Genomic DNA, 13,192 nt, shown 5'->3' with positions numbered 1-13,192 from the left:
CTCGGGAGTATGAACATATGTGTTCCTCCCAAGACTTAGAGTTTCCAGAGCCATTCCGCGCGGCGGGGCCGTGGACTCCCTGGCGCACCAGAGGGAGGATCTGGAGGGTGAAAAGCAAGCACGCCAACTTCCAGCCTAAAAGAGCAGCCACTGAGGTTTGGGGATCCTGGCGCGTAGAGCCCCGCACTTCTCGGCCCCCTTTTTGGAACACGCAATCCCAGGCTTGGAAAATGGCATTTTGCTGCGTGTTGGCAAGAACTCCTGCAGCTGAAACACTTCTCTCCAAATGCCGAGCATCTTTATTTATCCAAATCTCTCCACAGTGTTTGTTTAAAGGGAAGTGCTAGAGAGTAAACTAAATTTTACAATGAGCATATGGATGGCTATAATTGCCGAGCATTTTTTTTTTCATATTTGCTAACTGGCTATATATAAAATTGTGTTTCTCTTTTATAGATTTCACACCCTGAAGGCTGCTAATTTTTGCATGCATATGATTTTCACATGAATGGATGAAAATACTAAAATACTCTTCCCTCTGGATTGTCTAATTGCCCCTACCCTACTCAGACAGCGTCCAGCGAATGGGGGCGGGGAGACCCTTACATTCTCCCTCTTGGTTCCCCTGAAGCCCAGTTGGCCTCGGTCCCCACTGTCCGGCACAGTCGTCCTTCAGGCCCACTGGTGCCAGAACTCTTGTCAGAAAGAACCCTATCTGTTCCCCAGTGCTTGGTATGCTGATCCATTTTGCAAACCTTCTCTTTAAGAAGTTTAAATAACAGAATCAACACCTGCCTCTGAATGATCTGGTAGTGGGGAACCCAGATTGCAAAGAATATTTAAATGTACAGCTAACCAAGGAAAACAAATACTTTGGTTTAGCCATTGGTTTCAACTTCCTATCCCACCAAACCACCAACTCATTTGTAATCCCCAGCCCTGGGCCCCGAGCGCCCCCTGGTGGAGATATGAAGGAGCAAGGACATGGCCTTAAGTTTGGGACACAGGTTCCTTTGCACTCAGGTAGAAGAGCTAAGGCCCAAAGAGGAGAACAGCTTCCCAGGGTCAGGTGTGGAGGCCGGGGCAGTGTTGAGGCTTCCAAGACACTCAGAACATACCCCACTGCTAGTTTTTTTTCTGCCTCCCCGCCATAGGATTTCAGTTCTTAGTTGTCAGGGTTTCTTTCTATTTCTTGCTTCATTTCTCATCACTCAGTAGACATGTATGAGGTGAGCAGAAGGCCATGCAGGGCTATTATGGGAGATTCATAGAACTACGGAAGCATTGTCGCCGTCTGCAAGGCACTGCCAAGCTAGTCAAGGACATTCAAGAGCTCTGTAGGCTAAGGGACCAGGGAGAAGCTGACAGTGAAGGCCCCAGTGGGACAGAGGAGGGAGCCCCCAGGGTCTGGCTCCCACTCGAAGAGGGACTGGAGCCAGGGGAGACAGGTTGGGTCTGGATGGCAGAGAGGGCTCTGGTTAGAATGCACACAGCACTGCCCTGGGCAGTGGGCACCCGCAGAGCAGACATCTCAGTCTGCAGTGGGGAGTTGACAGGGAGACTGGCCCAGGGGTCAGGCCCCTGTGGGGCTCAGACCCTGCTCTGTGTCAGCTGGCTAACCTGGGCAGCTCACACAGCCTCTCCGAGCCCCGCTTGGGAAGTGGGCGCTGGTAGAGTCTTGGACTCAGAAGAAGCATTTTCCATGCTACAGTTTCCGTTTGCTCCTCCTCGTAACGTAACAGAAATGTGCCAGGCTTGGTCTAGGCACAGGGAGCAGAGCCAAGTCCCATTCCAATGAGGCAAACTCTCAACTGGGGGAAGCAACAAATAAACACATATGTCAGATGTTGTGACAGCTACGAAGTAAAATAAAACAGAAGAAAGGGTTGGTGCCAGAAAAGATCTGTTCACACACAATGAATAGAAAGTCCTTTCTAAGGAGACAGTAGACCCAGAGATATCATGGCAGGAAGAGGGAGACCCATGGAAATATCAAGGACCCAACATTCTGGGCAGCAGGAACAGCTGTGCAAAGGCCCTGGGGCAGAAGAGGGCCTGGGGTGGACTGAAGGAGGGGAGAGCTGTACAAGGGCAGGAGCTACCAAGGAGCCAGACCATGTAGGGCCTTGCAGGCCATGGCAGGGGGTGGGTTAGCGTTGATCGGGAGGCACTGGACAGTTCTGAGCAGGAGACTGACAGACTATGACTATAACCAGCTATTTTTAGTCACCAGCTTTCTTCCAGCCACCCATGTTCACGTTGGACTCTGTGAGTCTGACCTCAGAGGCTGGTTGAATCTGAGTGTAACCCGCCCTCTGTGCTTACCCTGACAGTCCCCCCAAGTCCTCCCAGGGAGGGGTGGTGGCCCTCACCCCAGATGGCACTGTACGGACTTTCTCTTTGTTCTTAGAGTCTTTGTCACCCACATAACCCTTTGTGCCCTGCAGAATTCCAGCTTCCCGTGACCGAACCTGACATCAACAACAGGCTGGAGTCCTTGTGCCTCAGTATGACCGAGCACGCCCTGGGAGGTGAGTGTTGTCCTCTCTGAGGTTGCTGCCCGCCTCGGGACACTGCTGGCCACCTGCTGTCCACACTGGGGCTGTACTGCGTGTGAGGCAATGGGAAGAACAGAAGGGGGAGGCAGGAGACGGGGGGAGAGAGGTCTCGGGGCTATGGGAACGTCATCAAGCCACACCACGCCCAGCGGCCCGTATGCCCCGCTCCTCCTTTTCTGGGAGGTGAGTCGGGCGGGACCTGAAGACAGAGCCTGTCCCTCTTCCCCAGGGGCCACCCCCCATGCACACTGGAGTCTCACCGCATTCGCAGCCCCAGCCAAACGCAGGGAGCTGGAGGAGTCCAGGGCACAGGACACGGCTTAGAGTGGGAACATCCCCCACAACACTGGAGTCTTTCTTTCCCAGCACTAGATCCCCCAGTCTGGTCCAAGCATACCCCAACTTGCTCTAAAAACAGAATTCGTGAAACAAGATTTCCTGCTTCTTTTTGTATCTCCCTGTTCCAAATGGTTTCCACAAGGCCCGGGGCCCGGAGCAGTCTGAGGTGCCCTTTGCAGTGTGACAGGGACCATCTAGGTGGCTGTGCCTGGGGTGTGCAGGGCTGTGGCTCCGTGAAGAGCTCCTAGAAGCAGCTGGGCCATCCCACCCGCCTGTTTGGTCTCCAACCCTGTGTTGTCACAGCAGCCCCGGGACGCCCTTCCGTGCCCTCCTGGCACCAAATGGGTGCTGCTCTCCGGCCTGCATTCGCAGCCAGCCCTGGAGACGTTTGGCAGGCAGAGGAGAGATGTCCCTTCCTTCCTGCCAATGTCCGGGGCGGCTCTGAGTCACGGAGATCCAGGGAAGCCTCCTGTGACCCTTCCCAACAGCCCTCTCAGTCTGGACGCGCCCGCCCACGCGGAGATGGGCCAGCAGCACACCTGGAGCCAAAACGTGTGCTGTCTGGCAGTGGTGGGGAAAGAGGCCGCCGTCAGCTACTGCTCCAGAGAGCATTGTCCTTCTGACCAGCGATTTTTATGTTTTTAGCCTCTGCAAACACAACTGTACCCTGAAACCAAATACGAAGCAGATAAAAATGCTCTGCATGGAGCAGAGCGGAGGCCGGTACAAGGCTCTCCGCAGCCTGGAGGAGGCCTCGGCTCAGGACTGGAGGGAGCTCACCCAACACACACCCCTCAGGGCGCAGCTCCTTCTGTGACCTCCCTGGGGTTCCAGGAACCCCTTGTGCAAACACGGCTCTCATCCTTAGCCATTCCAGTCCTGGGCACTTCACAGCATCACGGGTCCCTCCTTGGCACCTCCGAGATGAGGTACCGCGTTTCCAGCTAACTGAGGAGATGGGCTCAGCACACAACAGCCACTGTCCACCAGCAGATGACTATGGATGAACAAAATGTAGTATAACCACATGGTTCAACCTTAAAAAAGAGTGAAGTGCTAATCCGTGCCAGATGAACCTGGCACACACCAGGCTAAGTGGGAGGAGCCAGGCAACAGAAGACTGCACAGTATATGATTCCATTTGTGAATTTATGAAATATCTATAAAAGGCAAAGCTACAGAGAGAGAAAGTGGAGACCCTTGGCGGTCAGGGGCTGGTGGAAGGTGGGAGTGGGGAGTGGCTGCTAATGGTACCAGATTTCTTTCCTGGGGGTGCGGGGGGTGACGAAAATATTCTGGAATTAGCAGTGACAGATGCACGAGTGTGAATACTGAAAGCCACTGAACTGGACACTGGGTAGAAGGGTGACCTTTGTGGTACTCGAATTATATCTCAACTTTTTTCGAAAAGGGAAAGCCCCCTAGACCCAGAGCTGACGGCAGCTGGCCCACTGGCGAGCGCCCCCCTGCTCTGAGGCAGCAGGAACCGGCCTCGTCCCCCCCGGGACTTGATATTGCTCAGATAATTGGCTTGTTGGAAGTTCTTATCAAACTGCTAAGTACTAACATTAGCGTCATTAGTAGCAAGAATGCCAAATGCTCCTTATGAAAGGGTAGCTTTTCTTCAAAAGACTTCATTTTTTAGCCCATTCTTCTCTTTTTACAGGAAACCTTTCTGAATGGATGTGTTTTTGCTAATGTTTTCATCAGATTAATCTCCTAAGCCTTTTTATTGCTGTTTTTTCTCTCAGTAAATCCTCTGTTGGGAAGCCTGTATGCAGTTTCCTGAGCAGAGAGTGCGAATTAAGTCCAGGGTGGCTCTGTGGGGCATGGTGGTGGCGGTGGCAGCGGCGCTGGGGCCGCCCTCAATGACAGCACTCTCTGCTGGCTGGCCCCTCCAGGTGCCAGGGAAGATGACCTTGCTGGGGACAGAAGGCCTGTGAACTAAGTCACTTTACAGGAGGGAGATGAGTAACTAGGGAGAGGCAAGCAGACCGGAAGAGGGTCCTCTGCTTCTGTCTCAGGGAAGTGTGGGGGGTGGGGGTGGCCATTCCAACGAGGCTGGCTGGTCCCAGGGCGCCAGGCCCTGGGAGCCCGCCCCTCTGTGCCATGTCTCTGCCCTCTCTGTCTCCCCCACTGGCGGCCGCCCTCCTGGGCCAGTCTGAAGCCCCTCTCCTCTCTGTGCCCCATTCCCCCTCCTCTTCCCCCTCCCCCAGGCCTCTCCAGCAGAACCCGTGAGAAGCCCTGGGGTGGGGTTGGTTCTGCCATCTCGGTTTGGGAGTCTTTAAGGCTTCATGGGGCCCCATGGGGCTGTTCCTGACTGGCGGCCTGCAGCGTACAGGAGGTGTCAGTGCCAACCCCTGGCATTCTTTTCTTCCAATGGGGGTGGGGGGGTTCGTGGGCAGAAATACTCACAGAGGTGAAGGCAAGGCTCCTCCAAACAGAATGGAGTCTGTAGTGAACTGTACCATAAAGAGGACCTCCCGGTTCACTCTGATGTTCCGGGGTTCGTGCTTCACGTGACCCCCTTGCTATTCCTACTCTCTTTTCTCCTTACGCCCCCCTTGGGTCCTACAGTCCCCCCCTTGTGGCAGCAAGGAGACTTTGTGCCAGTGAGAGAACAGCTCCAATTTCTCAAATGCTGCTCTGTCTTTTATTTGAAATTTGTTGTAATGACTGTAAAACCTGTGATGGTTGTATATGAATAGCACCCCCTGGTGCTGTGCCGTGCACACCTCACACAATGGTAAATGGTGAGTCCAGGCTTCCTGTGTGGTCATTTCTCTGCGGATGAATACCCTCGCCGTTGGAGGAAGAGGTTTACAGTTGGGACTCCGTGAAAATGTGCCCTGGGTTGGGTTTGCTGAGGTTCTCAGGTTTCCAGCTCCCACACCCACAACTGTGAAGGGTCAGCAATAATGAGCGGGCCAGTGAGCCCTGGCGAGAGTGTGCACTGCGCCTCTGCAGATGACGGAGTGACCGCTACACCCCGCCCCGCACGCACGCTTCCGTGTGCACACGTACACACCTGCTGCTCTCCCACGACCAGTCTCCACCGCAGGGCCACCCCGAGAGGGTGACACCTTCAGTGTGTGTGTGGGGCGGGGAGAGGTTATTATTGATGATCTGATACCACAGATGACCTTAGGGGGCATTTGCTTCCCTTCGTTAAAATTGCTCCAAAATTTGTATAGAACTTTATATATACACACACACACACATGCACAAATACAAATAACACTGGGAAAATTGAAATAAGGTGGGTAAGGTGTGTCGGTGGCAGCATTTGGTGGTATTACACTGAGGTTCTGCAGTATGTTATCGTGGGGGAAACTGGTACTCTTTCTTACAACTGCATATGAACCTACAATGATCACAGTCAAAATTTCAAATCAAGAAACCTTTCTCCTCCAAGTCCTTGCTGGCGAGCTGCATCCAGGCACCGCTCCCAAGGAGGTCTCTGCGCTGCTCCTCCATTTCACTCGGGTCCCCCCCACCCCAGGGTCCCTGCAGCACTCTGCCGCTCCCCTCTCACGCTGAATTCTACCCAGTGGGTCTAGATCTGGTAGACCAGGCTCAGACTAGGACACACTGCTGGCGTTTGGAAATAAGCAAAACCAGGCAGGCGTCCTGCATCCCCCGGGGCCTTCATACGGTGGTCACTGAACATAGTCTTTGCTACCTCCTGTGATGGCTAATCCACGCCCTTCTCTCTGCTTGCTGATAGGCCCTCGTCAGCCCTAGTGTGGGCCACTGTAGGGGCCTCTTAACTGATCCTCTTGCCAGGAAAACCCTCCTAAAATCAAGTCTGGTAACTCCACTCCCTATAATCCCCTAATTACCGGTATCCAAGCTCCCATTCACAGTATACAAGACCCTTATGGTTTGAGTCTGGGCACTGCCTTTGTCCCAAGGATAAGTCCCACTCATGGCCTCTCAGCTCCGGCGTACACATGCCCCACTTTCTCCATAGCCCGGCTTTGCCGATTCCCCGCACCATAGCCTTGGCACCTGTGGGTGGCCTCCGCACTCTCCCGCCTGCATGGGCGGGATCTTTCGGTTCCCAGTGCCCACCACTCTAACTATGGTGTCTCTGCCCCGATCAGATTTTTGAGACAGAGAACCTGGGTCAGTTTGGGTCAGATGCATCCCCCAGGGCTGCTCAGGTGGGACCGCCCCGTTCGCAGTCATTCAGCAGAGCTTCAGGACAGGAGGGGGGCGCTCCCAAGGAAAGGGGCGTGAGTTAGCCAGGTCCCCCTGCATGTCCATTGCAGCCCCTGCCCGACTCCCTTCCCCTGTCCTTCACCCTGAACCTGCAACCTGCCAAGGCCCCACCATGTGGTAACCAACATCACACCTGTCCATGAGCTGTATGCGCGCTCCACTTTCAGTTTTCCCTGCCTCCTTCTCCACGGCACCATCTTCGAAAGTCGCTATCCCTGGGAAACTGTCCCTGTTTTCCAGGGGTGACTTCAACACTCTCTTCCATGTTCCCGCTGTGCCTGGCACATACTCCAGTGTAGCAGCTACCACTCCTACATCATTGCGGGTTTACACGTCTGTATTCTGACTAGGATGTGAGCACCTAGAGGGCAAGGGCCAGTCCTTACGTCTCAGCTTCCAGCTCAGTATGGTTACTGCCAAAACAGCCGTTTCCCAGAGGTGGAGTGGGTGGGCATGTGAATGAAGGAAGGCAGCCCTTATCTGCCCTCAGAGACTGGGAGGCCCAGCGTGCGTGGTGTGGGACGAGGGGCGTGCACGGAACTGCCTTGCTCACCGGGGCCCATTGTGTGCTTCCTCTCCAGACGGGGTTGACCGGACCTCCACCATCTAAAGCCAAGGACGGGAGTGACCGCGCTGGCCGTGAAACCGACTGCTGCGGGCCAGTGTCAGCCATCTCCAGGTTGCGCAGAACCCTCCAAGGTCCTTTGCAGCCTTTTCCCCCCTGGTCCCTCGCCCGTTTTGATTTTGTGAGAGCGTAGGTCATCCTTGTAAACGTATCAGTAGACCTGGGCTTGGTTATTCTGTCATTTGTTTCTGTCATGGGAAGGCTTGGTGTGTCGAGTGGGGAGGGGTCTTTGGGGAAGATGGGACTGGGGTGGGGGTGGGGGCAAGGCAAGTGGCTTCGGGATGGAAAGGGAGAAAAAAAAGAGCCGCCATGAAAGAGATGAGACACAGGAGGGAGGCAGAGGTCCCACCAGAGAGCCTCTCGCAGCGCCTGCCACCGCGGTCTGGACCTCGGAGGAAGACATGATCCGTGTGACCAAAGCAAGATGGTGGTTCGCGCTTCGTCCCCCCGCATCGGGTTCCCCAGAGGCCCCTGCTTAGAATCCAGCCCCAGGACAGGGCTCCATGGCCAGAGGGGCAAGAAGGGAGAGATCCCCTCCCACAAAATTTCAGATAAACTTGGATTTGTGTATTGTTTACATAACTGTTTTAAAGGGTACATAATGTGTAAAGAGTTCGGATGAACCTCTCTTCATACTATGGTTTTTGTAAAGGGTTTGTTGATAGGGATTCATTTTTCCCCTCTATTTTTATACTAGCAGCAGGGTTGTCTTTTACAGTGGCCGTCCAGCCCTGCTCCTTGGGGAGAAGGCTGCAGGCACGTCGGCCTGAGTTGTCCCACTCTCACCGGCAGGTGGGGCAGCGTGTAGGTGGGTTTGAAGGTCAAGGATGTGGCCAGAAGAGGCAGAGCACTCGGAAGGGCGCCAGGAGGACAGCACCACGCAACCCGTTCGGGTGTGCAGGACCCCGGAGGCTCTAAGAGAATCCTGCAGGCCCTTTCTGTGCCGGATTTGCTTGCCACCCAGAGCCCTCTCCCCACCCGGCCGTGCGGTTTCACCCTGGCACACTACACACACACACACAGGCGGTTCAGGTTCCACTGGAGGAGAAAAGGCAAGGATGGACACTTTTTTCTTTGCAAGAGGCCTTAATACCCAGATGATGAGTTTGAAAGGCCTCTGATGATGTGTTCCTCCCAGGACCCTGAGCCTCAGGGCTCTATCCTCTTTGCTGGTTCTCCTCTGAGGAGGAGGAGGAGGGGATCAGAGCCCAGCCACAGTGTAGAAATGGTCAGTCTGCAAGTAGCAGAGGGAGCTGAGGTGCAGTGTGTGGCCACGGCCAGCCCCACCATCCCAGGTGGTCAGTGAAAGGTGTGGGAAAGGTCAGCTGCATGGTGGACACGACACTTCTGTTCACATGGCGTCCATCGGGCTTTGCTGTGTTGTTGGCTGACAAGCCCTCCACCCAGGTGGGAAATAAAGCCACTCTTCACACCATGAGAGAGTAACACACTGTGCTACCACAGAGGAATAGCTCTGTGTCTTCAGGGCAAGAGGGACTCCATTTTGGAGATCGATAGGAGGGCAGGTGTTCGAATCAAAGGGGGTTGTGCTGTGCACTAGGAAATTGGCTTGTGTGCATGCTGACATTGATGCTCAGCTGGAGGCGAGATTGGGGAGACGGTATGAGGCCTGTTTATTAAATGGGTGAATCTGGTGCCTTTTTTTTTTTTAGTGAAGTCAGGGTCAAAATAGAAAAGATTACACCATGAAAATCACTGCACTTGCTGATGGTTATTTTTTTTAAAAAAGACAGTTAATGAAGTCAATATAGATTTAAAAGGCCTTAATGAAATCCAAATAACTTCTTATAACCTTCAAGATTAAAAATGGGCACCCAACATGGCCTGGAGTGGCCTTGGATGTTGTAATAGGTTTTTGAAATCCCTTTAAGGTCTGAAAGGGTGAGGGCATGTTAACTGTCGAGAGCCTTTAGCCCACAAAAGAAAACTTAAACCTACAAAATCGTATATTACATTAAAAAAAAAAAGCTCTCCTTGGGTGGCTACATTCTAAAAATCCAAATCCACGTGCAGAAAGAGGCAGCATTTCTTTAGTTGATTTTTTTTTTTTAACCAAGTGCCATTAACATTCATCCTCCACGTCCCTTTTCTAAGTGAGCTTCATGTTGCCGGGGGAGTGTGTTGGGATGGACGACCACGGGTAAGGCAGGGACAAATAGGCCGAACGTGTTGAAGGCCAAAGGTAAGACCAGAGGGTTCGCGGAAGTGGTTTTCGGATGCTAAGAAAGGTAAAGAGGAGAGAGACAATGGTACACACCCTGTGGAGAAACGCGGAAGCAGTCAGATCCGCTGCAACACCCAAACACCCACACGACTGCAGTTGTTCAGAAAATGGACTGTGCAGTCACATTAGCATGGACCCTTTCAAAGGAAGACCTTAAAATACTTGCAGAGCTGAATTTCTATTTATTCCTTCACTAAATATAGAAACAATGGTTATCTGATTATTAGAGATATTATTTTGGATATGTTACTTATTAACTTGCTATGGCTGGTAACCATGATAAAGTCTGTTATTAATAACAACCTAATTCATTTTTTAAGAAAAGAAAAGCTTATTTTTCATTGACTGTGTATAGATTTATCTACTTAGTTGTGTTTTGCTCTTAGTGTTTTCTTTTTTTTTTTAAGTTGGGTGTTTTGATCAATTTTAGGAGCCTGTCCCCACCTTCTTTTGAGTCCTGTGTTGACTGCAGGTATACAGTTCAATTTAAAAATTCTAAAGCAAAATAATTTTATTTATAAAAGAATCAAACGGTTGCATACATAAGGCTGTGAGGTTGGATATTTAGTAATAATGCAGCGGTGCCTTTTTTGTATTTGCCCATGGGCCCCCCCCCAATGCAACTGTTTTATATTCATTGTAAACATTAAAACTATTGGAGTGAGATCTGTTCCACTATACGTTTCTCCCTTTGTTCCGATTTATTCAGTGTGTACTCAGCATCTCCACACTGTCCCAGGGACAGTGACGTTCTATGATACTGTTACCGTGTATGATGTTTTATTGGTGCTTTTTATTCATAGTGGTTTCTTACCAGAAACAATAGGAAGATACACATGAACTGTGTACAAGAAATGAAACATTGCTGCTGATATTTTTTTTTCCACATGCTTTTTGACTTTCACATTTAAACCGAGGGCCAGCAAGCAAAACAGACATTGCTGGGTCGGCCCGTGGAAGGCGGCTGTTGGCCCCGAGCTCTCGGCTCCTGGGCCCTGCTGGGCCCGTTTTGGTGCTGAGGGTTGGAGCAGCAGCTGGGCCCCCACCTCCCATTCATTTGAAGAGACACTGAGGGAAACGAGGTTTTCTTTTGAGGTGTCGTCGGTTGCCTTTTACAGAATGGGAGCCTTCTCTGGGTCGTTTGTTCTTCTGCACCTCTTGTAGCTACTGCCGGGGCGAGGTTTGTAGGTGCGCACTCCTGGCGAGGAGTGGGATCTCACCCAGAGCCTGGGCTGCGCTGGGCTGAATGCAGAGGCATGCAACCAGAAGGGCAGCGAGGGGAGGAAAAGCAGGCCCGGGTTCTGCTGGCCCTTCCAGAGAGGTCTGCGGCCGGCCGCCCCGGCGTGGGTGCCGACAGCAGCCTGGCCCGAGCGCTCGGTGTGCCTCTTACAAAGAGGACCTGCAGAAGGGTAATTTGCACATGGGGCTGTGATAACACTAATGTTGATTTTTTTTTACAAGTCATCTGAGATGTTTGCAAAGTGAGTTTTATTTTTTTGTAATTCCTTTATCTTTACTTAAAGGTGAATGTTTATTCCTCTGGGAGGAATAGGAAGAAAACAGGAATGTTAATAGTGTCAAACAGAAGACTTCCTCCCTTATTAATATATAACCCTCATGTATTTATGCCTAGTGTAAGCCGACTTTTGAAAGCTTCTTCCGTTGCATGCCCCACGCAGGCACCCCTGTTGTACATGCATGCCTTCCGTCCTGTTCTCCTGTATAAAGTTAGTGAACAAAGAACTATTTTTGCCTAGTTCATGTTGCCAGGCAATGCATATTTTTTAAATTTGTCATATATGGAAATAGCATGTTTGTTACATGTAAAAGCTTTACTGATATACAGATATACTAATGTTTGAAGATGCTGTTCTTTGCAAGTGTACAGTTTTCAAATGTTGTTACCAGTGAAACACCCTTGTGGTTTAAACTTGCTACAATGTATTTATTACTCATTTCCTCCCATGTAACTAAGAATCATGGCTATATTTCATATCAACGTTATATTGAAAGTGAAGGGAAATGATTAATACAAGGTTTTGTAACACTGGTGTGTGTGTGTGTCTTTTTTTCTCTTTTTGTCAATGTGATTGATTTGAAAACAAGAACTGAATCTTAGAAATAAGCCAGCGAGGAGCAAGGAGCGTGACATCTTTGTATGTGGCTCCTACCTCACCAGTCTACACAAACTATGTCTTCAACTGTGCGCTGCTTTTTGTTTTTTAACAAAAAGGCAGGGAGAGAGGTATAAAAATGTATACAGTTTGGTCTGCTCCCAGAGTAGGCAGGTGTCTGAATGCGCGCACTCTAACTCTGCATACGATGCTGTTCGAAACTGGCTTCCCACCTTCGTGCCTTTGAAATCTCATTTCACCCTCAACCGTGGAATCAAGACACAGCAGTGTCCTCGGAGCCTTGGGGCTTGAACTACACAGTACACGTAGTGGGAATCGCATTTTAAAACTTCTGATCCCAGGATGATGTGTATGAAATGCATTACTACAGATTCTGAGTAACGTCAGTTCAGTGTATGGCTAGAGAGGCTAACCGGGGTTGGGACACTGGCTTCAGCGTTCTGTGGCTGAGTGATGCTGGACACGGTACTCAACCTCTGTGAGCCTTGAGTTTGGTTTGGTCTTTGGCCTATTTTTACTCAAGGTTTATGTAATTAAGCCTCTGATCAAAAAGAAAAAAGTTAAAGGCAAAAGAAAGAAACAGGCTGTAGAAGTTACTGCCACCTAAACCCAGTAACCCAAGAATCCACGGTGCCCACGACAGCTCGAAGTTGTGAGGTGAGCACAGGGTGACTCCCTCCTTCCCAGGCCCCAGCTGCTGAAGAGACGTGTGAAGGCCAGAGTGGTCCCTGGAAACACAGAGAAATGCCTTGTAAGCTGAGATGTTAGATGAAATTCTTCCTACAAAATTCTCATAACTCAAGGGAGCTTAATCTCGGTATGTGACTGGGAGTACTGTAAGGGGAAGGAGGACCGCGTCCAGGAGACACGTGCGGAAGGAGACAGTGTGGCTGCTGCGGCGCTAAAGGAGAGGGAGCGGGACCCGCACAGTGCCCGGAGCTCCGGCCTGGTCCGAGACTTCTGTCAGCGAGGCTTTGCCAGCGAGCTTTGCAACAGAACGTTCGACCCTGGGGAAGAGGCTTGAGTCATATAGCAAAGGTTTTAAAACTCGCCCTAACAGTCCCCC

At 51.3% G+C, this 13,192-nt stretch overlaps 1 protein-coding gene across 2 annotated transcripts in view; it reads left to right on the top strand.

The window, feature by feature from the left end:
* SAMD4A (sterile alpha motif domain containing 4A) overlaps nucleotides 1–12,038 on the top strand; it is a 202,496-nt gene extending 190,458 nt beyond the window's left edge. For both annotated transcript variants that reach the window (XM_037155563.2, XM_037155560.2), the window contains 2 exons: nucleotides 2,448–2,531; nucleotides 7,703–12,038. In XM_037155563.2, the coding sequence (XP_037011458.1) occupies nucleotides 2,448–2,531; nucleotides 7,703–7,731 (113 nt within the window). In that variant the 3' untranslated portion in view covers nucleotides 7,732–12,038. The remainder of the gene's footprint in view (nucleotides 1–2,447; nucleotides 2,532–7,702) is intronic.
* The last annotated feature ends 1,154 nt before the right edge of the window (nucleotides 12,039–13,192 follow it).

Source organism: Artibeus jamaicensis, unplaced genomic scaffold (genome assembly GCF_021234435.1).
Source record: "Artibeus jamaicensis isolate MK-2021 breed Jamaican fruit bat unplaced genomic scaffold, CSHL_Jam_final contig_548, whole genome shotgun sequence".
Taxonomy (NCBI): domain Eukaryota; kingdom Metazoa; phylum Chordata; class Mammalia; order Chiroptera; family Phyllostomidae; genus Artibeus; species Artibeus jamaicensis.
Note: the sequence above shows the minus strand (reverse complement) of the source record. Positions and strands in the feature narration are given on the sequence as shown.